General features: G+C 39.2%; 1 protein-coding gene across 5 annotated transcripts in view; it reads left to right on the top strand.

The window, feature by feature from the left end:
* SMC1B (structural maintenance of chromosomes 1B) overlaps positions 1-24,032 on the top strand; it is a 41,498-nt gene that overhangs the window by 488 nt on the left and 16,978 nt on the right. For 3 of the 5 annotated variants that reach the window (XM_081913292.1, XM_081913293.1, XM_081913296.1), the window contains exons 2-17: positions 1,282-1,390; positions 4,075-4,263; positions 6,584-6,696; positions 7,703-7,906; positions 9,463-9,701; positions 10,774-11,032; positions 11,492-11,632; positions 13,081-13,163; positions 14,812-15,019; positions 16,391-16,576; positions 16,918-17,097; positions 17,909-18,055; positions 18,681-18,818; positions 19,747-19,863; positions 21,991-22,097; positions 22,861-23,002. In XM_081913292.1, the coding sequence (XP_081769418.1) occupies positions 1,282-1,390; positions 4,075-4,263; positions 6,584-6,696; positions 7,703-7,906; positions 9,463-9,701; positions 10,774-11,032; positions 11,492-11,632; positions 13,081-13,163; positions 14,812-15,019; positions 16,391-16,576; positions 16,918-17,097; positions 17,909-18,055; positions 18,681-18,818; positions 19,747-19,863; positions 21,991-22,097; positions 22,861-23,002 (2,562 nt within the window). The remainder of the gene's footprint in view (positions 1-1,281; positions 1,391-4,074; positions 4,264-6,583; positions 6,697-7,702; positions 7,907-9,462; positions 9,702-10,773; positions 11,033-11,491; positions 11,633-13,080; positions 13,164-14,811; positions 15,020-16,390; positions 16,577-16,917; positions 17,098-17,908; positions 18,056-18,680; positions 18,819-19,746; positions 19,864-21,990; positions 22,098-22,860; positions 23,003-24,032) is intronic. The other 2 variants (XM_081913294.1, XM_081913295.1) reach the window with 2 other exon arrangements.

The raw sequence follows: 24,032 nt of genomic DNA, 5'->3' as shown, positions 1-24,032 counted from the left end.
GCGCGCGCGCATATCTATATTTCTATCTATATATATACACGCGCACACACACAGTCTTGAGATAACCTGCTTTGCAGTGGTTGGACTAAATGACCCTCGAGGTCCCGTCCAACTCTACAATTTTACTTAATTTTACTTATATATAGTAATGTATGGCACCTATATATAGTAATATATGGCACCTATTTTATTAACTATGCTGGTAATTTAAATATTGGGTGCTGAATACTGTATTGTCACTGACTTGTTAAAAATATTACTTAGGCTCACCTGGGTTCAAAGGATTTAACTTCTGGCTAGGCATGGTTAGGATGCTGCTGCAAGAAACGTTTTAAAGCGGGAAATAGACAAATTCATGGAGGATACATATCTATCAATGGCAACTAATGGCAGTGGAATTTGTGGAGCTCTGTGTTGAGCGCCAGTTTAGTAGGGTCAGATTGGTTGGAGAGGGCAGTTGCCTTCATTATTATTTATTAAATTCGTGCCTTTAATATGTGCTTATATTAAGGGGAATATGGAAACATGGAGAATATATATCAGTGGCAGTTTATATTATTATTATTATTATTATTATTATTATTATTATTATTATTATTATTATTATTAGTTACAGATAGGTAGCCGTGTTGGTCTGCCATAATCAAAACAAAAAAAATTCCTTCCTGTAGCACCTTAAAGACCAACTAAGTTAGTTCTTGGTATGAGCTTTCGTGTGCATGCACACTTCTTCGTATGCATTGTGGGATTTTGAAGGGATGTTCCATGAGAACCTTTGTGGGTGGTTGAGGAGGCACTGGCAGGGAGGCGCACAGACCCCAGCAGGTGTCATGTTGATGATCAGTGTATCTGAAGAAGTGTGCATGCACACGAAAGCTCATACCAAGAACTAACTTAGTTGGTCTTTAAGGTGCTAAGGGAAGGAATTTTTTTTGTTATTATTATTATTATTATCATCACCGTATTAAATTAATTCATAGCTACTGGCCTGCCTGTTGCAGCAATGTTTATATGTTACGACTATTATGTGTAATACAGTGGAAGGTCTCCATTTAATGGGATTTATGATTTGTGGTATAATTCTGACTATGTCTCTTCAGAAATATATCCTATTGAATTCAGTGGCACGTACTCCCAAGTGAGCATTTCTACTGAGCAACTCTCATATTCAAAGGGTTGCAGTGTTTGATTGTTACTTAAAGTGTTTATTAACTATTGAGGGGAAATTGTCTATATATTTTTCTTTCAAAATTAATTTTCTCTCCTCCCTGTAATCCATAGATGGGATACTTGCAGCTTTTGATGGTGGAAAATTTCAAATCATGGCAAGGGAAACAATGCATAGGACCATTCAAGAAATTCACATGTGTCATTGGTCCCAATGGTTCAGGTAACACGTGAACAATTCAGACAGGCTTCTGTCCTGTTATCTCTACATTGTTGCTAGAGTTTTTCTTTATCCCGTGTATTATTTGTTGTCTGTGATGTACCAAGCAAGATTTATTGTATGCTACTTTGAATGCTAAAAGGTGGCTCACAAATGGTTTTAATGAAATACATTTTTAAAAATTGATTGGGTGGAATGTAGTTCTACCTACCCAAATTGATTAATCTGTATTAATATAACCCATTGTAAACTAAACTTAATAAACTAGCCCTCTAAGGAAAGTTTGCAGAAGGTTTCTCAGTTTGTGAGACAATGGCTGTTACTCAAATATCAAGCTTTGAAAAGCCTTTAGCCCCCACCAATAATGCCTTTGAGGAGCTTTCCATTCTTACCCCAATATAGAATTCTTCATATACAGTATGATATACCTGCTAAGTCTGTAGGTGGCATATGCATTGCTGAGGTTGCAATGTTTAATCTTCTGAGTTCTTCCGAGGTACCCTGTGTGCTTTTTCCCCTTTTTTCACTGGAACTACTCTGTGACCCTTACTTTCCTCCCCATGTGCTATGCTTAAATTCTGTTTTAAGCATAAACAAGCTGTCTTATATACTTAAATTCATATTAAAACCAGAAAGTAAAATACAAGCTTATTCAACCGTAATTACTGAGGTAATAATTCATTTTATGTTGCAGAGGGGAAAAGTGGGGCTCAAAAAGAGGAGTTAACTTACAACTGAGTAAGCTTATAGGTGGCTTTCATTTCAAAATGTTTTAGAAGAGATAGTTCCTGTCTCTTCTAAGATGGTACCTGCTATGGCAGGTTTGTATATGTTACAGAAAAATAACGAATTATTATTAAAATTAATTTATCATTAATTTTTATAATAGTTCTGAAGGAAAAAACCTCATATATTATATAAAACTCTTATATAATATAATTACCCTATAAATTACCAAACCAAGACTTGGGGGTATGTGGTAATGATTTCAGTGTTTTCTACAGTGAAGTCTTTGCTGTTTGTGCTTACGGTTAGGGGAAAGAAAAGAGTATAATGTAATATTAAAATTTGGCAGCACCTCTTAAGTGAAGCGAGGAATCTATCAGTGTCATATCAATGAAGCAGTTTTATGGGGTTTCAGGGCTTTCCAACTTTTTTTGGTCAGTAGGCACATTTTGGAATTTTGAGGGCTCCGGTCACAAAATGGCTGCTTTGGGGTATGCAGTGTGGCATAACATAAAATGGATGCCACATCTAAAAGAGCAGAAAGAGTACAGCAAAATGGTACAAGCGTGCCCCTGCTCCCTCTGTCAGTGGGGAAAAGGTACCTCTAGCAGCCACAGCTGTGCTTGCTCACAAAAAGTCACTTTTTGCCTATCTCATCCATTCAGAACAGGAGGAAAGTGTCTCCAGCTCTGAAAATTAATGAAATGTGAGTGTGATTAAGAGAGCAAGCTCAGCACAGGAGAGGTTAGAGATGTTGAAGGAAAACAAATAGGAAAATGGACAGGGGGGCTCCATTTTTTTCTGAAAAAATGGGGGACACCACATTTTCCACTTTTTTAATGGACCTTCACATCTTTACAGTACAGGAACTGGGCAGGAAGAGTGAGCAGACTCGTATGCATTGTGGGATTTTGAAGGGATGTTCCATGAGAACCTTTGTGGGTGGTTGAGGAGGCACTGGCAGGGAGGCGCACAGACCCCAGCAGGTGTCATCTTGGTGATCTCTTGCTTGCACCAGTATGGTGCCCCACACTCTGTGGGAATTGCTGTGTGAGGCACTATTTCAGAAATCGCCTCCTTGTGTATCTAGAGGTATAAAAATGTATTATAAAGTAGAAACCTGAGTTATATAGTCTCCTGTTACCTGTGCTAGTGGTTTTTAGTCATAAAAGTACAGTGCAAAACTGTTTCAATCTGTATCTATGGCTGATAGCAAATCTTATTAAAGTTCAATATGGCTTAGTAAAATGTGCGTAGAAGTGTGTGCTAAATTGTGGAATTATACTAGCTCTGTTTATAATCTAACATAAAAATAATGTCTGTGAGTTCATTCTCACAACTAGGAGATAAAACATAGCTGTGATGATACACGACTCATGATTCTTTGCCTGGTATGAATCAAATATTAGTCAGAAGTTTTATCACACCACACAATATTTTAAGCTTTTTTTGTTGTTATGGTTCATTTAGTATTGTTAATGGTTTTGACATGCCCTCAAGGTTTCATATCATCATGTATACAGCAAGCCTTCATTGTTATTCTTGAGCTTTGGCTAGGCAAATGAAATAGAAGTCATCAAATCTGCCTTTCAGCTCTTAAAAAAGTTGGGTTACCCACTATGGAGTGTGTGATGAAAATTAACTTTCAAGCTTGGCTAACCTCATTAAATTATGCCCTTAAAAAAAGAGGATAGAAAGGAATCGGAGAATAACTTCATTTCCCCCTAAATTCGGAGGGTTGGGTAGATGATACCAAACCCATAGAACCAAGAAAATCTGTTGGACATGTTTAGATGTACATACTGTCAAGGCCGTGCCAATGGATAAAAATATCTTAGTTTAAAGGGAAGTTTTTGAAGTAAGAGTCTCTTACATCTGATCTGAAATGAAAATAAAGATGCTTGTGATTATCTAAACTATATTTGAAAAGGGTAATATTTTGATCTTTTATACAACTGAAGGGAAATCAAATGTAATGGATGCACTTAGTTTTGTAATGGGTGAGAAGACATCTAATTTGAGAGTGAGGCACATCCAAGAACTGATACATGGAGCACATATCGGGAAGCCGGTTTCATCTACTGGAAGTGTTAAAATGGTGTACATGGAGGAAAATGGAGAAGAGAAAACATTTTCAAGAATTATTAGAGGTGAGTGGAGTGAAACATTTTCAAGAATTATTCGAGGTGAGTGGGTAGGCAAACTAAGGCCCGGGGGCCAGATCCGGCCCAATCGCCTTCTCAATCCAGCCCGCGGACAGTACGGGAATCAGCGTGTTTTTACATGAGTAGAATGTGTGCTTTTATTTAAAATGCATCTCTGGGTTATTTGTGGAGTGTAGGAATTCGTTCATTCCCCTCCCCCCCCCCAAATACAGTCCGGTCCACCATAAGGTCTGAGCGACAGAGGACTGGCCCCCTGCTGAAAAAGTTTGCTGACCCTTGTTCTAAATAGTGGGCATGAGGTTTATATGGAAAATATATATAGAAACTTTTCATTATATATGTTTTTATTTTAAGAAGTAATTATAGAAAAAATAAAATACCTTAGCATAATCAGCAACATACATAGAAGCTTTTAAGCTAATTTGTATGGTTAAATATATAATTACTTTAAATTTTAAAATAGCTTGCTTTTTAACTGTTGTTGATTTTGCTTGTTCTTATTTTTAGGTTGCTTTTTGTCTTGTTTTTAGGGTGTACATTTATCTTATTTTGTACTGTGTCAGTTGTGTGTAAACCACCTTATGTACTTCTGTAGAAAGGTGGATTATAAAGGTGGATTATATCATATTAATACTATATTTCTGTCTGGTGTGCCTAACTGTGAATATCTCAGTGATTAGCTGTTAACGACTTCTGGGGCCAAAGGAATTTGACAGTAGAAAGCAGACCTATCACAGTGATTAACACCTTGCAAATTTTGATGGCTCAACTGTCTAATTCTCATTTCAACATAAGGCAGTCAGTGTTAAATCTTACCCCCTCCATTTCCCCCTACAGTATTGTGACACACAAGCGCCCCCCCCCACTCCATCCCACCAATCTCCCTTTTTATCAAAGGGAGGACAAGCAGGCAAAAAGCTTTCTCTCTCTTTCTTTCTTTCTTTCTTTCTTTCTTTCTTTCTTTCTTTCTTTCGCTTAATTTATATGAGGGAAGCTATTTAGGGCCAACAAACATCTTACTTTTACACAGGGGAAAAGGGGCTCTGTCCCAGCCTCAGATGGGCATTAAAGACACCAGGAAGGGGAGAGAAATGACACAAGGACACACGTAGAAGGGGAGAAAAGAGAAGGAGTCTAAAATAACAGGGCAACTTTCCCCCCTCTTACTCTGAAGAAAACAACCAGTTTCTTTTTTCATGGTGGGTAAGGAAGGGGCAAAGGGGAAAGGGGCTCCCAGCAAGAAGCCCCAAGCCAGCTCAGAGCAGCATCTCTAAATAGCACCTACCAGCCTGGCCCGCCAGCCCTACTTTAAGCAAGCAGAACCTCAGGTGTCTGCTAAGTTTCTGCTGCTGGCTGCTGCTTTCTAATTGTCATCTGCTCTTGTGATTAGTTGCCTCTGCAGCAGGTATTGGAGCTGAGCTGCTGCTCGCTGCAGAATGGGGGGTGGGGAGCCTCTCGTGAAGGCTGCTACACCTACTCTTGTGAGTCACTCACTGCCCCTGCAGGAGGCAGCGGAAGCACTAAGAATCACTAGCTGGCTACATGGTTTCCCCAATATTGGGATGTTTGCCAGGTGACATTTTATGAAACCATTATGATATGGATTTCAAAACCAGTTTTGGATTGATATATTGGTCCCCATCACTTGGTTAAGCCATTAATGTCATTCTTGTCTGGTCATGCACTGCAAAGCTGCAGGTTATGAGCACCTTCTCCTTACATACGGTACTTTCACTTAGTGTAGTGTCTAGCAATGTCTCCCCACTTACCTCCACCTTCTGAATTCCCTTGCCTCTAAGCCACATTTGTTGTTTCACTTTTGAGACTTTCTTGGGAAGGCACCAGACAGTATCCATCTTGGAAGGAAATATTTGTATGTTTTCAATTGCAGTAAAAGGTTTGGGAGAACTCAGTACGGTTAAAAGAAGACCCATGAGACAAGGCATTCTTGTTGGTTTTTCTGGAGTGCTAGTAGATGACCTGGATCTCACAGGAATGGTGAGACAACAGGCTTTGCCTCCCATTGCTTAGGAAGACGCCTGGTTCCTCCTGAGATCCATAACAAGCAACTTGTTTGGCTTTGATGCTGCCTACTTATTTTCAAAGGCATGCTTCTAAGCTTTTTGCCATCTCTGTGTAACATGAGCATACATGTGAACGCATGCACTAGTGCAATCGCAGATTTGGTAACAGTTCAGAACTAAAGACCACGTCAGAAAATAATGAACCATCTTCTTGGCTTGAGTAGTCATTATCTCTTTCAAAATGGATGGATTGTACAATCTGCTCTTTCTTCCAAAATTAGGCAGTGGATCTGAATTCCTTGTAAATGACAAGATTGTCAGCAGATCTGTTTATACAAAGGAACTTGAAGAAATTGGTATAATTGCTAGAGCAAGGAATTGCCTGGTTTTTCAGGTAAATATTTGTGTTGTAATCTAATGTATCAGGAAACTAGAGCATAACTGGCACAGGTCTCTGCAGCTTCAGAGGCATGGAAGAATCTGGGGAGTAGAATGTGTGACATCCTGTGTCCTGCAGCCTCACACCCATTGATAGATTGAAGCAGGTACTGTATTAGCCTTGTATTTTAGCACCAGCTTAGCAGCCGTGCAATGAATTGTGTGCAGAGGAAGGATAGAGTGCTCTGCCTTTGCAGAAACCAAGCAGGGCTACCAGAGGGCGAAAGCCTCCTCCTCCTTGTTCAGCATAGAAATGTGGCAAGCTGTTTCCAGCTCCCAGCAGACTAGTAAACATTTTTTGCAGGCTAGTAATTTAGGCTTACTTACAGAATAAGTTCAGAAGCTTTTGTTTCCTCTTAACAGTTTCTGCTTAACTACGCTAGAATTGTGGTTAACATTAACTCTGGTTAGTTGCATGGCAAGCCATAGTTTGAACCTATAATAAAATAACACATAAAATGACAATGTGAAGAAGCTCAGTGTTGGAAAAGCAGAAACAAAAGCTTCTGAATTCACCCTGGTCATAGAGGAGGAGGAAATGGGGGATGCACAAGACCAAAGCTAGTTGTGGTTTGTTTTTGCCTGTGCATGTCATGCTAAACCATAGTTTAATGTAGGAGTGAGAAACTTCCAGCTTGCTGGCCTCACCAAGTCCACCAGGCTTCACAGATTGGACAGGCTGTTTCGGACAAACTAGCCACCTTTCCTGTGCCTGATGTTAAAAACTGCAGTTCCCAAGATTCTTTGTGTGGTCAGGGAAAGTGCTTTGAATGTACTTTACATGTACGGTGTGTATGTGGCCGAAGTTTGTTCCCAATTCTTTAAATCAGATGATGGTTTCATATGACATGCAAACATGGTCTTTGTTTTTAATCCCTTTCTCATTTTTTTTTGCTGGTGACAAGGTTTTGCTTCAGTTTTAATGCTTTGTAATTCTGTAGTTTGATCCTACTTCACTGTAGGGTGAAGTTGAAACTATTGCTATGAAGAAACCCAAGGAAAGAACTCTACTTTTTGAACAAATTAGTCATTCAGGAGAACTTGCTGCTGAATACGCAGAAAAGAAGAAGAATATGCAACAGTCAGAGGAAGAGGCACAGTTTAGTTATAACAAGAAGAAAAACGTTGCAGCTGAGCGCAAACGTGCCAAGTTGGAGAAGGAGGAGGTAATTCAAAGAATAGCACAAAACATTTGGCTCTTAAAGTTTGTGTGCGAAGTTTAGCAATATTGTTTTTGGTTCTTAGGTGGTGTTTTTATTGTTTTCGGTAGAAATTCATGATTTAAATCAGTGTTTTCTAAATAATTTCCCATTATAGAGATTTAGCTCATAAGCATAAGCACCAGCATTATTGTGCCAAAATATGCTTCCTCTGAATTCACTTTAACTATTTGTGCAGAAATCTTATAAATCAGGTTTCATTTGACATTTTTCTTTGCTTCTCCTGGTTCAGAGCTGAGAATCATGTGTCTGGTTCTTCTTGTTCAACAGTAGAAATAATAATCAACTAAAATAATCAACGGCTCTGCAATATCAGCAGTGGTGTAGTTTCTAAGGCAAAAGGAAAAGAAAATGAAAGAAAAATAAACTGCTCTTTCTGTTGCCCCAGTTTCTCCTCAGCCCTCTTGCTGCCCCCCTCCCCCTTCCCCCATGGATCCAGCTTCCCCTTTTTCAGTGCTTCCCTGGGAGCTGGTTTTCCTACTTCCCAGGCCCACCTTTTCTTTGTCAGCCACCATACTTAGTCTGTCTCCACTTCTCCTTCTGTCCCTACCAACCAACCACCTGGTAATGGAATCTGTCCAGTCAGAAGGGAAGTCAGTGCAAACAGTGAAAGCTAAGTAAAGAAGAGCTGGACCTTGAGCGTGCAGCAGGACATGAGTGTGCACGGCAGGGTGTGGATTGGCCATACCCACAGCAGGCATACAGTTTCCAGAGGTTTGACCATAAGAAAACCTGGCCCTTGGACCAAAGAAGGTTAGCCATACGTGTTTTAAGAAACAGAAGAGACTTTCTGGCCCGCTTTGGTGCAGATTGAAACTGTGGCCCTTATGGCACGCATGCCAGGCTTAAAGTGTGTATCCTGCTATGGATCTGGTCCTATTCCTCCGACACCTGTAACCTGTTGTGACAAACTAAAGAATAATATAATTAAACAATTATCAAATAATATTGCTTTGGAGAAGGCAAAACCTATGAATGGAGTATGTTTCCTATCCAGCTCTGTTAACCAGTGGCTAACATTTTGTCCGTATCAAGGTGGTGAGTGTTGTAAGACAAGATAGGCTGGGAGAGAGAGTTGACAACAATGCCTAGGCCATGCCCCTGATAGATAGTCGAGGCAGAGATCAGGGTAGGAGACCTTCCTTCTCTGATTCACACAGAGGCCCAGCCTGCAGGAAACCAGCACTCAGGGCTTGGGCTGCAGCATGGCCAGATGGTGGTACCATCTGCCCTTCACCCCTCCCTCCACAAAAAACACTGAAACCCTTAGTATAGTGATGTCTATTAAGAAATTTCTAATATTTACAAATACTGTTTTAAAGATTTAAATATATAGGCTGCATCTATAAATCACAAATTATTACTAATACATATTGTATGTATATTTAATATAACTGAAATAAATGCAAGTTTTTTGTTTGGTGCTTTGCTTGCAACTTTTAACTACCAATATCCATTGCTGTTGAATATCAGTTTGCTGTTAATAATTTGGTTGTTTACAGGCAGAGCATTACCAGATGATGTTTGACAAGTTAAGGGAATGCAGAGAGAAGCTGCAAATGTTCAAGCTGTATCACAATGAACAAAAAATTAACTTTCTGAACAGCAAATTGGCTGCAAAAAACAAGGATATTGATTCTAACAAAACTGCTGTTTCCCGTGCTGAAGATGCAGTGGGAGCCAAGAAAAAAGCGCTTGGAGCATTAAATAGAAAACAGCAGCAGATCGAAAAAGAAATAAAGTAAGTGCATAAATTAACATTGTTGGGAAATGTTTGTTTCTACCCATCTCTCAGAATGCTGTGCTACGCCTAGCGGGTGAGGATTTTGTTTCCCCATTTTCAGGAGGCAGTATAATGTTGTGAAATGCTTTGAGTGGGAATGCTTCTATTTATTCTCTTTCAGCTCTCCAGAGCCAGCCTGCTGAATCTGGAGATTATGCAAAGCCTCAGTTTCTATTTACTGACCGATATTGCTAAGAAGCAAAAATCCCAGACGAGTTCAATATATATTTTTAAAATCTGGTTTCACCCCTTCCCTTGCCAATCCCAGATTCTTAGCATAACAGAAGAATGAACAGAGCCTTGAAACCCAACCTTATGCCATCACAAAACAGGACTGTCCAGGGCCACTTTCCTGACATTTCAGAATATGAATTCCCAGATTCCCCTTACTCCAGTTAAGGGCAAGGGTTCTTCTAAACCTATCAGCTCTCTATCTAGGGACCTGGGTAGAAGTGAGGCATTTCTTCCTGAGACTCAAGAGCCTCCCTCAGGAGACACCTCATGACTTAGATAAGGAGAGAGAGGCCAGGGGAATGATTTGCCCAATGAGGAGGTTAAGGGAGCCAGATTATTTAACGCCTTGGCTTACCATCAAGGCCATTTCCCATCTGGTTATGTGCTCTGCTTAACCAGTTCCAGCAAAGGCACCATCCAGGGCAGCTTCAGTCTCTGCATCTGTCAAAGTATCTCAGAAGGCAGCCTCTTTCCCTGCAGTATTAAAGGATGTAGCAGAATCAGAGCGAGCCTCCCCCTTGAGTACTTAGAAATCAGATGTGTCCCAGTATAGTAGATTAACCAGCCGTGGGCTTTTTTATATGGGCATTGGGCAGAATTTCCAGGTAGATCTCTGGGTGATTTGAATAAAGTAACCCACTAAATGGATGTCTCCTTATTAAGTCATATTCAAAGTAAGTGGACCACTGTTTATTTGGAAAAAAGGTTGATGACTTTAATGGAGCCTTTCAAAATTCTTTCTTGAATTCCTTTGAAAAGTACTTTGTTCAAAGATCAAAATATATCCCTTTTTTAGGTCTCTGGAAGTTTTGCTGAATCAGAAAAGACCTCAGTATATTAAAGCAAAAGAAAGAACCTCTTACCAAATAAAAAAAGTAGATACAGCTAAGAAAGATTTAAGAGATCATATGAAAGAACAGGCTAAGATGGAAGAAAACAAAAAAGAACTAGAGACAGAACTGATGGATATTGATAAAGCTTGGAAAGCATATGAAAAAAAGGTTGAAGAGGAAGCACTGCACCGAGGGAGAGAGGTTTTGCTGGAAGAAAGTCAGGTAAATTTTAAAACAAGCAGAAAAATTCTCAAGCAATGCTCAACTCTAGGTAGTTTTAGACATATACTTAACACATCAGGAGTTCGTTGTTTTCACCATTTCATTTTAAATTCTTTTTAATTCATTTTTGGAGTGATTATTATGTCTTAGCCACATAAATCAGGAAGTTGTTGTAGGAGATATTCATTATCTTTTGTATGTAGAATATTAAATGATGATGGGTTTTTTTGTTTCTAGTGTCCCATATAGTCCTACATGTTATTTTTAAAAGTTAATTAAAACAAGAAATAAAATAACTTTAAATACCTTAAATGGACAATGATTTGGAAAATTCAAGCTATAAAATTACTACATGGTGGATTTTCTTAAAAAAGAATAATATTTTACTGATTGCTCTTGAGCACTTTATAAACTTGGTAAATAGCTTTTATGGTAATGTATGTCCGATCTTGTGTCCAGATACGTAAATATAAGGAGCTGAAAGAACTAGTTAGGAAAAAAGTAGCTGTATTGACTCAGCAACTGAAAAAACTGCACTTGGAGCAAAAGGCAGATGAGGACAAGATGGCATTTGAGCAGCGGAAACAGAGAGAAGTTGAGGTACTTGTAAATAATAACAAACAAAAAATTATTTTGGGGCAAGAGTTGTATTCAACCTGTTGGCCCTCTTGGTTTTCATATTTCTATGTTAATACCTCACTTGCTGTGCAGTTCAAGAAACGGTGTATTTTCATGCATTCGGTTTTGCTAACAAACAGCACCAAGGCAGTTTTTTCTCTGCCCTCCCTATTGCATCTAGTTAGTCCCGTAAAGAATAGTGATCGATGAAGATCCCAGCACATAATAGTCCTCCAATGATCTTTGCATGGCAGAGTTGAGGAAATTGAGGATGGAAACCTCAATTGTTCTGGAAACAAAAGGGTGTAGTAGAAAGGCAACTGGATAGAGATGCAACCTTCAGGGGGAAAGAGCTGGAGACTGAACAACCGCAGGTGTTCCTTCATGAGACTGATTATCTAGATCCACTACAGTCTGGGTTCAGGCCCAGTTTCAGAACTGAATCAGCCTTAGTTGCCCTGATGGATGACCTTTATTGCAAGAGGGACATGGGAAGTGAGACCCTGCTACTTTTGCTTGATCTCTCAGTGGTTTTTGATGCTGTCAACCTTGATATTCTCCTGGACTGACTTAGTGGGATGGACATCAGGAAGTGTATGACAGTGGTTCTGCTTGTATCTTGTCCAGTAGTGTGTTAATAATTTTTTAATAAATAAGTGGGAGAACAGGGAGAGAAAAAAGAAGGCTTACAAGTCTTTAGACACAGCTCTGGAATGGGAAAGTTGGCAGGGAAAGGAGATTGCTTTGTGAGCTTCACAGGGGGAGAAACTTGCCTGTTGTGAAAGATGCTAACCTGAAGAGCCTTAAGGTACCAGGGACCCACCAGGCAGACTCTCGGGTAAATGAATGCTTTGGGGCTCTGAGAGCTTCCTCTAGCAAACTCACAATGTTTCCTCTAATAGACTTTTCAAAGTGAGATCCTTCATTCTAAAGCCACTAGCATTTTAGAGGTAGAAGAGGGACAGTTTGTTACTGTTCGTGGCAATGATTCTCTCAAGCCCAGAAGACCTGAGGATGTGTTTCCAGTACAAATGGGCAGTGTTACGTAGATTGTCTTCTGAATCATTGGCTCTGTTTGGGGGAAGGGTTAATATGGTCATCTGTCATGGATGCTTTAGCTGAGATTCCTGCATTGCAGGGGGTTGGAGTAGATTACCCTCGGGTCTCTTCCAACTCTAAAATTCCATGTTAATGGTTGATTGGATGCCAAATTATGCGCAAAATGGTTTATTCAGCAGCATTACATCCTGAAGTTCTTTCAGTTGGTGGGAGGGTTAAGTACAGAGTGCTTTGCTTTGCTCTGTCTCTGAAGTAAGTCATAGGAGCAATCCATCCCCTGGATAACTTCCATCCACTAGGGAGAGAATAAGGGTAAGCCTCACATTCCTTTTTGATAAAGTAGTATCTTTTGACATTCTGTTTTTGTTTAGGCAAGTATGAAGCAAGTTATGGAACAGATAGAAGATCATGAAAAGCGGATAGAGAAGTTGACAGAGTATAGCAGCACATGTGTGTATGTATTTATAAAATCTGATTAAATTTAAATTCATCACTTTTTGCACAAACATGAGCTATTAGATTAAAATATTTTCATAGTTTTTTGTTTGGTTTTCCCCATAAACCTACTGTCAAAATAGTATATTAAAGGGAGAGCATTGCATGCAAATCTACAGGTGTATGCTATATAGTTTTGAGATGTAAATTGGCTTTCTGCATATACCCAGGTAAACTCACAGAGCTCTGGAGTGGGCTGAGTTTCATAAGTTGACTGGGGATATTATTTTTAATACATATAAAATGTATATCCTACATTTTCTCCCAAATGAACCCAGGGTGACTGTCAGGACATTGTCAGAGGCTCCTGGCTGGTTGCCCTCTTTCAGCGGGTCTGGGAAGGCTCCCTCACAGAGGGAAACATCACCCCATGGAGCCCATCGCCCAGCCCTTCCCGGCTCGCTTTTATGAGCCAGAATGGGCAAGGATCAAGGAGACAGGTGGTCGGTTTCACTCATCCAAGCAGCCTGCCCACACCTATACTGTCTTCCATCTTCCTCCTCCCTTAATGTCAGGATGGGGAGGTAGTCTCCACCATTCCTACTCTGCTCAGTTCCTGACAGTGACAGACAATACAGTAGTAAGAACAATATTCTCTCCCAATAAATCAGTATGAGCAAGGTTGTTTTGGTGCTAACACCACTTGAGGTGAAAAGGATAATGAAGGAGCATCTCCACCCCCATCGTTCAGCCCAGATACTGAGGTCAAGCTCCGAGGGCATTCTGGCAGTTCCCTCACTGCAAGAAGTGGGGTTACAGGGAACCAGGCAGAGGGCCTTCTCGGTAGTGGCACCTGCCCTGTGGAACGCCCTCCCATCAGATGTCAAGGAAATAAAGAACTATCTGACTTGTAGAAGACATCTGAAGGCAGCCCTGTTTAGGGAAGTTTTTAATGTCTGATGTTTTATCGTGTTTTTAATATTCTGTTGGGAGCCACCCAGAGTGGCTGGGGCAGGGTATAAATTAATAATAATTATTGTTATTATTACTGGTCTTACATATGTACATTTTTCTAATGGATAGAAAGTGCCCTACCCAGCCAGGAAGGTTACTGTGCAAGGTGTGGGGGTGGGATGGGGAGATGCTTGTCTTAAGAATTTAGTTTAGTAAGTTTTACATTTGGGGGTTCTTTCTCTCACTCGAATGTATCTTTGGTTCATACTGTTTTTCACTGTGGACACTTTGGATGATCAGGAATTTTCTCTTATGGTAGCTTTTTCCAGAGAGTTGTACTTCTATTTGCAGATCAAGATCCTGTAACTGAGTCTCCCCACCTACGATCATTTACCTAGGGGTCAGGTAAAAACACTGTTGCGTAAGAACAACCAAGAGCCTTAAAGTGCAATCCTGATTGTTCCTTGGCAAGCAGGGTTTCTATTTGGCACTAAATGCAGCCCTGCCAGGACTGGCTTTTCTCGGCAGCTCCCCAATGGAGCCCATCCCTGCTGAAAGTGATGGCAATCTGTTGATTGGCAGGTACTTCAAGCCCTGCTTGATTTGACTGGGATCCTCCCTTGAAAGATGACCTTCAGGATTCATGGCAGTGTTGCTTAGTTGACATTAAACTAATTGGGCTGTGTTTTTTACCATTTTGCTTTGGTTTGAAGTGAATCTTTAGCAGAGAAAAAACAGGAAGAAGTAACACTCACAAATGAAATTGAAAGGTCAAAGACACGAATGACTGAGTTAAATGAAGAACTGAATAAAATTGTCAGTGACCTGCATAATGCAAAAATCGATGTCCATGAGGGGAAACGCCAGAAGACAAGGGCTGAAAACTTGGAGAGCCTCAAAAGACTTTATCCTGGTCACGTGGTAACTAGATGGACTCATTGTTACATTTTAAAGTGTTCAGTAGACTTCAGAATTTCGCCTTGTGAATAGCCAGTTGTCTTTATCATGTTTCCTACTTGATAAATGCTGAGAGGTGTTGAACATAAGTGCAACTGAGAACTAGCAAACCATTTTTGAGTATCAGTATTTTTCTAACTGGGTATATAAAGTAGCACTATGGTGGCTACATAACTTTTATGCTCACTAAAAGTGAGAAACTAGTAGCTAGCTAGCTATTTCATAAAATACATACCCCACCTGATTAAAAATAAATAAATCTCAACTTGGTTTTCAAAAAGAAACTATGGAACCACAAGAATATGTTTCTCCAACTGGCAGTGCGGGACAAGAGGAGCAGGAGGTTGGAAGCTCCCTGCTGAACCGCTCTGAGATGGGTGGACAACGCTAGGAGCCAATCCTAGTTTTTCCATTGTATCTGACTGTCCATACCGTTGGGAGGAGTATTGTGCTTTTCCTGCATCTATGTTGCATCAGCTCAGGTGAACATGATGTTGAGGCTGTGGAGAAGGTGCAGTTCACCTGAGCAATAGTTTAATTCTTGGCACTCATTCACTTTAATCTTTGCAGATTAAAAAATACGTTTTTATTTTTAACAAATGATCACTAAAACATTCCATACACCCCTCTTTTAAATAAATAAATAAATAAATAGTGTTTTAATTATTAGAATATCACTGACACACCCATTGCATACACTGTCTTTTTAGCAATGTGTTCAATGGCTGCGCTCAAAATGAATTTTCTAGACAATAAAACAATCCTTTTTATTATTATCGTTATGGCAGTGATGCCCTCCAGATGATGATGGACTACAGCTCCCATCATCCTTGACCATCGCCCTTGCTGGCTAATAGCTTGAGTCCCACAGCGTCTGGAAGCCTCACATTGGCTAGTCATATAGTATGATATTAGGACTCTCATTCAAGTGGTTTTCCACTGAGCTAAAGCTGGGAAAGTGTTTTAGCTGCAATCACAAGTTTATTTAAAAATGGTGTGATAAAACATTGCCATAGTAATACACCAACATACCCAGAGGCTTCTAAGATGCTCCACATAGTAGGTTCTCATATGTGCTCAAATAAGGTTCATTTAGGTAGAATGCATTGAATGTCTTTCCATAATGGATTTACTGCTCTTAAAAACATTCCTGTATTTGCTTCTAGAATGAGGATTGTAAGGTTTGGTTTTTCTGATGCCTCTTGAAAATGGATGCTTCCATCAAGAAAAAAAAATGCAATTTTAATTGAAAAAAATGGGAAATTAGCTAAAATGAAATGTGTGCTGTACAAACTCAAAAGACCAGTTTGCTTATTATTGCTGTTCTGTTTTTAGTTTGGAAGACTGCTTGACTTGTGTCACCCTATCCATAAAAAATATCAGCTTGCTGTCACCAAAGTTTTTGGCATGTATATGGTTGCGATTGTTGTGGCTTCAGAAAAAGTAGCTAGAGAATGTATTCGTTTCCTCAAGGAACAAAGAGCTGAGGCTGAAACTTTCCTTCCTTTAGATTACCTTAAGGTACACTTTTATTAAAAGTATATTATTAGTTTTTTATTCACAAAGCTGATTGGGGATTACTTTGACATCTAAGAAATTTTGTTAGTTTAAATTTGCTTTAAAAATATTTTGTAAGATGTGACTGTAGTCTTAGAAGATTTTGTACAACAATTAAAGTGTTTAGGTTTGTATACTTGGTCTCTGTGGCTCCTTTTGGGCCCAATTAATATTGCTTTATTAATTTATGAGTGTCTGAAAGCATGTTTCGTATGTTAGAAACAAAATCTGATAGGATACTTGTAATCTTTGTTACAGGCTCTTTCATTGTATTTAAGTAACCTTTTCTAAACATTTTTATTTAGGTAGAACCAATCAATGAGCAATTGAGAGAGATAAAAGGAACTAAAATGATGATTGATGTTATACAGACATCGTTTCCTGCACTGAAGAAAGTAATTCAGTTTGTTTGTGGGAACGGTTTAGTATGTGAAACAGTACAGGAAGCAAGACAAATAGCATTTGAAGGACCATACCGACTTAAAGTAAGCACAAAGAACCTCACTTTTAAAATAAGATTTCCTGTTGGCTTTTAAACACGCAAGGTACATGTTCAGAAGAATCATGGAGCTCATCTTTCCAGAACTATATAACTTGAAATGCTAGCCAGTGCCAGAAACATTTTATACAGCTAAAATAGGCTAGACTAAAACACTTCCCCCTGACATGATAACACTGGTGGTCCTCTGAACATTTGCTTTTGAAAATTTGTTAGTTTTATCTATTTTGATTATTTTGTTATAGCTACTGTTTTTATTGCTGTTTTAAATTAAAATAAAGTGTTATATAAAATATAATGCTAGGTTGGCAGGAGCTGGAACAGAGTTTATAATCTAATGACACATTAGCTACTGAAGTTAAACATTGTCCCACTGAATGGGTAAAATAGGAACCTTCAGAGCTTAAAAGTCACCATACACACCAGGCTCATAAGACAATTCACATCCAGGGCAGGTCTTTTAAAATTGCTGTTATATGAGACCAGCCAGAGGTTCTGGTTAGGTTTAAGCTAGCCAGAGGTTATCACATATACTACCTTTCATCCAAGATACAGGATAGTCAGATACACACTGTATTATATAATTGCCTTAATCCTGAACTATTTCACTGGTTTTATGCCCCGTTTCTTTGTGTTTTATTGGAAGGCAAAATTGATTTGAATATAGCTAGTTTGGAATATCCACCCCCCCCCCATATACTTGCCCTCACCCTCAGTCCAGGAATTGTTAGTATACTTATGCCTAATTGCCCTCTAGTAATATTGATCAATTCAGGAAAAAAGTGTTTAATTTTCAGACAGTGGCTCTGGATGGAACTTTATTTTTGAAATCTGGTGTAATCTCTGGCGGCTCAAGTGATTTGAAAAAGAAAGCTAGATACTGGGATGAAAAAGAGGTGAATGAACTTAAGGAGCAGAGAGAGAAGCTGATGAATGAACTAAAGGTAAAGCTATGGAAATTATGTCCAACAGTATCAGTGTTTGAAACTCCCATTGTTCTAGGTGCATTTTGCAACAAACTACAGAATGGAAGGAAAGGAGGACCTTTTTCTGCCTCCCCACTTCCAGCCACTCTCTGAAGACTGGAGAAGAGACCCTCTTCAGAATATTAGGGAGGGCATGGCTTTGTTTTTTGCAGATGAGGACTAGATCATTTGAAATGAACATAATATTTTAGCTGTAGTTCATTCTTTTTCAGCTTTGTATTTTTGTTTTTAAAAAGCGTGCCTAGACATTCCGTTGTTGGGCCCATAACCTAAATTTAAGGTGCCAAAGTATCCTAATATCATTACTGTAATGCTGTAAAAGGAACAATTCAACTTTTGATGAATTGATTCAATTTCCCCCCTAATGAACACGTTTTTGAAATGCAATTTCCCATAATATTAAGATTTTTTTTTTGTTATTTTCACTAATGCATGCATTTTAATGCACAGCTTCCCTTAATAAATACATTCTTGTACATATTACCCGGTTGGAGAACTGCACCGCAAATTTGTTACAGAAAGTGCGATTCAGGTAGGTTTCCCTCTAAATGCAAACTAAATCAGATTTCTCTCCTATACTTAGGACTTGATGAAAATCAAGCGCAAAGAGGCTGATTTAAAGCAGTTGCAAGCTCAATGCCAAGGAATTCAAACACGACATAAATATTCGCAAAATGAACTAGAAGTTATTAAAAAAAAACATATTGCTAATTTCTATAAGGTAATATTAAACTCTCAGGTGGCTGTTTTCCTTGTCTGGGCAAAATGACTTGCTTTTTGGTTTTAACTAGGACATCTTAAATGGTAACATAATTGAGGTTTTTCCTTTACCCGTTGAAGAAATAGAAGTAATATTTTTTTAAAAACCCATAATTTAGGAGGGAATGTTTCTATTGGGAGTCTTTCATTTTTATACTTTTATACTCTAAACATGAAGTTTGCATTTAGATGAACAGGAAACTAAACATTGGCCTTTTTGTGTTTGGGTGTTGGAGTGGGGGTGGCTTCTTCTGATCTCCAGACTAGTTTACTTTTTTATTGTGCCAAGGACTGCATTGCCCTTGATCAATCATCCAGGGGCCACAGTTTAAAAGTGAGTGCAACCATATTTTTGTCAATTTTGTTTACAAAGGACAAATCTTGGGAGGGTGGGGAGGACACAAAAAACTTCTGTCATCGCGGTAGCATAGTGAAGTTTACCTTTGGAAGGAGTCAATAAAACAATTTCTTTAAATTAAACTTTAAATTATTTTGTAAATTGAGAAATTTAGGTTGGATTTGTCTGGCCTCAAACATGTTGCTGTCACCAGCTACAGCAGGAACCAGTTACAGCAGTAGCAAATTATTTCTAAGAATTAACATCATTAAAATAATTAAATGTTTAAAAAAGAAAAAATGGAAGGCCCCACGAAAAGCCTTTTTTGGCATCATGGTCTCATAGTGGGCAACCCATAGAGCAGTTTTAGGGGAGGCCTCACCAAAAATGGTTTGGGGTGCAAAATGCAGCCAGTGGACTACAGGTTAGCTACCTATGTTCTGATAGTTACATTTGCAGTACAATTGTGTGGTTCCTTACAACATAAATAATTAAAACAGTGAGACTAGTTCTCTATTGTTTTTAAAGACTGTTCATATTTATTTGTACTTAGGAAAAATCTATGCTGGAAAGTGTACTATTAAATAGCCAGTCAGAACATGTGATGTTGAATGAAGGAGTTTTACAAAGAGCTGTTAAAATGGATGAACTCCAAAAGAAAATTAATGAGGTATAAGTTTTTCATTCATGGCAGCATATAGAATTATAGAATGGCTGTCTTATGGCAATTGGTTGTAGATGTGTGTTCCTTGTGTGGCTGCTTCTGAAACCCACTGATCTAAGGGGAAAGCTCCAGACCTGCTTTTACACTTGTAATAAACTTAGTGCATATAGCCAAAGGTCTTTGCAGACTTAATGTTCACTCAGACCACAGATTAATAATTTACAAAATAAAATGTATCCAGGGAGGGAGGGTTCAAAAGCTCAACAAAACACTTTCATATCCAAAAGCTATATAGCACATAAAGCTCAGTTAAAATAAATTTTAACATTGTTAATAACAAAAACATAGAAAAGTGTTCAAATACAGTATTTTTCGCCCTATAGGACACACTTTTTCCCCTCCAAAAACGAAGGGGAAATGTGTGTGCATCCCATGGGGCGAATGCAGGCTTTCACTGAAGCCTGGAGAGCAAGAGGGGTCGGTGCGCACCAACCCCTCTCGCTCTTCAGGCTTCAGGAAGCTATCTGCAAGCCGTGGGAGAGCTGCGCAACTTCGCGCAGCTCTCCCATGGCTTTTGGAGAGCTGCCTGCACCCCGAAGCCTGGGGGCGCGCTGAGCTCAGCGTCCCCCAGGCTTCGCGCAGCTCTCCCACAGCTTGTGAAGAGCTGCCTGTTCTGGGGTTGGGGGAAGCTCGGGCTTCCCCCGCCCCAGCCCTGCGCCTGGGGGGGAAATAATTTTTTCTCTATTCCCCCCCCAAAAAACTAGGTGCGCCCTATGGGCCGAAAAATACAGTAATTTTCTGACATCTGGAAAAAAGGGCACAATGATGGTCTAATGTCAAAGATCCATCTTTCAGAGGTTAAGATACAACTTGCCAATTTATTTGGACAATTCTTTGACAACTTACAACCCTTTATGGGAACCCTGCACAGTTTAGTAAGACCCATATCTTAGGTTTCATTTAAATTGAACCAGTATTGTAAGTAAGGCAGGTCAGCTGCCATAGATAGTGATCAAGGTTCAGCTCTCTAAGAAGAACTGATGGCGTCCCTGAAGAAGTCCTTGACTTGTTCTTGGAAATATGTTCTACTGAATTTCTAGTGCTGCCTTTACTTCTCTCTGGCATTTACCCCTGTATAATAATTATGTTAATTATTTAACAGAAAGGAAATCTTCAAAATGCACACTAGCACTTCATTTCTATTATAAAATAAAATTTGAAACAGTTTTAGCCAAACACCAATTTATGTAACAGTTCAGGCCAAACTAGATGTGATGCTGTTCATGCAATTAGCAAGTGTGTGTGTGTGTGTGTGTGTGTGTGTGTGTGTGTGTGAATAAAACCAAGTAAATAGGAGCTATGCTGAAGGGTAGACAATTTAACCTTCCACCTTTGTCGTGATCCAGATCTCTCCTCCCAACCCCCATATTTGCATTGGGAGAAGAGCTCCCACTTGCGCCAAAGGGAATTGCCAAAGGGAATTTTCTTCCCAGTGCAGATAAGAACCATGGGATGGGGACAGTTATTTAGGTTGGGAGCATAGAGGGGCTAAAGAGTTGAAGACTCCCCCCCCCCCAGCTGCCTTACAGTCCCAGTCCAAATCACACACATGCCATATGGCTACTATTTGTGTTTGTACAATTGCTACTTTCCTTAATAATGTAATGTCTAGCTTGGCCTGATCTCTACCAACCAAATATTCCTAAAAAGGTGTATCGGCAGTAAAAAAAATAGTAGTGAAATTCTTCTGGCCCTATCAAGCTTTTCAGTGTTCCTGTGTTCCAATTAACAGGTGAATAATATAATGCATTATTGAAGAAGAAAAGGTACAAGTGAGGTTTCTTTCCAGTGACTCTGTGAAAGAGGTCATTAAGAAAATTCTTGTCTTGACAATGTTCCTAAATGGCACATTCACACATTACACACAGACACAAGCATTTGTCTATACAAATTATTGTTATTGTTGATTTGCATAGCTTGACTACTTGTATACTTGTTGACAGTAATATGTGAACATCCCTACAATAACAATTGATACTTCTTACATTTCTAAAACCTTCATATACTGTGTGAAAGAACTTATTTTAAGGAATTATATTTAATTGCCTTTTTGGTGGGGGGCTGTTGCAACAGGTGGAAGACAATGCTTTCAGTGACTTCTGTGCAGAGATTGGAGTAGACAATATTCGTGTATATGAAAAAGAACATTTGCAAGAGCAGGAAGAAATTGACAAGAAGAGGTAACTATGCAGAAGTGAATAGTAGTGATGTTTCGTAACATCATTCTGTAATCAAAATTCCTCCGTTTTCTGTATACATAATACTTACTGTCTCTGTCCTAAGATATTGTTCAGCTATCATCATATGATGATTATTTTATTGTTAAATTGAGGTCAGAACTATGATTGCATAGACGCCCTCGCCAGTATGCATTTGCTACTCCTTGGGGACGCAAGTACATTGGGGGAGAGATTGTCATTAGCTTTATTCTTTTCCAAAGCTGTTTTTCCTATCCTATCCCTACCAGTAGGGATGTTTGTGTGTAATGTTTTTATATGTTGCTTCCTTATTTACCCTGATTCCAATACCTTTTGCTTCCTTGGTTGTTTCCCTTGGATTGAAGATTAGATTGTAAGTTTTGACGGATCTACACTGCAAATAATAACTTGTTTTTTACCTTGCATTTAGAGAAGGGCGGGCAGCATGGATGCCCACCCCTCTGCAACTGATCAGTTCAGCCCTTTAGCAAGTGTGACCTGTCCTTCCCCTGGCAGTCTGCTGGGTAGAGAGGAAGAGGGGGCAAGAGAAAAATAGGTGTGCCAGAAATAGAGAGAGAAAGCGGGTGCCCCCAACACTTCTGACTCTGTCCCTTCCCACTGTTGACTTTGGCCCTCCCACAGTCGACACAGATCCCTTTACATTATTTCTGAGTGATGTAATGGCCCCTGACAGGAAACCATTGCTGTCTCCATTTTAACATATTACTGTATTCTGTCTGTTCAGGTTCCAGTTTGAAAACCAGAAAACACGACTGAGTGCTCAGGTTGAGTATATTTGCAGCCTGGTAGACAAGGCGGTGAAGAAGAATAACATGTTAAAGGAGAATATTTGCAAAGATGAAGCTTATATTATTAGCCTGAAAAAGGTAACCAATGGTTTGTTACAATAATTTATATTCAGCTTTTCAAGTTTTCACTACAATCAAGCAGTGTATAAAATTTCTTATTTCTTTTTTAAATAACTTTTAATAAATTTTCCATTTTAACAATCCAATCAAATCACATTAAGTATTCCAAATTATACAAATACATATCTGCCAAATTATAAATTTTTGTTGGGGCTTCCCATGCTTCAAGTTCAGTGGGGTTCCAATCATCTTATGTTTCTACTGCCTTGAGTTTCCAATAGTTCCTTCTTTAAATCTTCCTGTTGTTATCCTTCCTTCTTTCATGCCCTCTGAGCTGTCTCCACAGGCGAGTTGAAATAAACAATAATGTGCTTTGTGTGAAATTTGTATGACTCTCCCTTTTTTTTTGCAGCTGGTAAGTCTGTTGTTTGCAGAATGTCCTCACACGCTGGTGTTTATGCCGAATCAATCCAAAAGTCCTTCTCTGGTGGCAGATGCCATCTTCACTCAGTTCCGATGAAATAAAATCTGGGCGCTTGCTCATTAATTTTCTCAGACAGGTTGCATCAAACATTAGTCTTTCTAGGGGAGATTTGCCAAATCGGACTTGAAGGACAGATATAATAACAAATTAAGAGCTCACCTTCCCAAAGACTATTTATCTCTGCAACACATCCTTCTCCCATAATGGCGGATCCCAGTTAAAAAATGCGTCTCATCACCCTTCTCAGAATCCATTCAAAGTTTTTTGGTGTCTCTCCAGCGGCTAACGAGGTCCTGCTTCTTTCTAATATCAATATTTGGAGAGTCTTTTATCTTCTTCCAAACGTTTCAAAAAACAAAAGCTTTAGTTATATAGTATTATTATTTCCACACAGTTTATATTTTCCCATCTCACTTCCTATAAATAATGTAAACGGTTCTTCTGGGCGGGGGGGTTGTTAGAGATTATCGTAGTAGAAAAAGAAGAAGTTTTATTCCCCCCCTCCTTTCCATTCCGTTCCAACATACCGGCTTAGATGTTATTCTTAGATGTTATCTTTCTTCC

The sequence above is a fragment of the Podarcis melisellensis genome (genome assembly GCF_964234715.1).
Source record: "Podarcis melisellensis genome assembly, chromosome: 5".
Taxonomy (NCBI): Eukaryota; Metazoa; Chordata; class Lepidosauria; order Squamata; family Lacertidae; genus Podarcis; species Podarcis melisellensis.
This window is presented reverse-complemented; position numbering and strand designations above follow the sequence as displayed.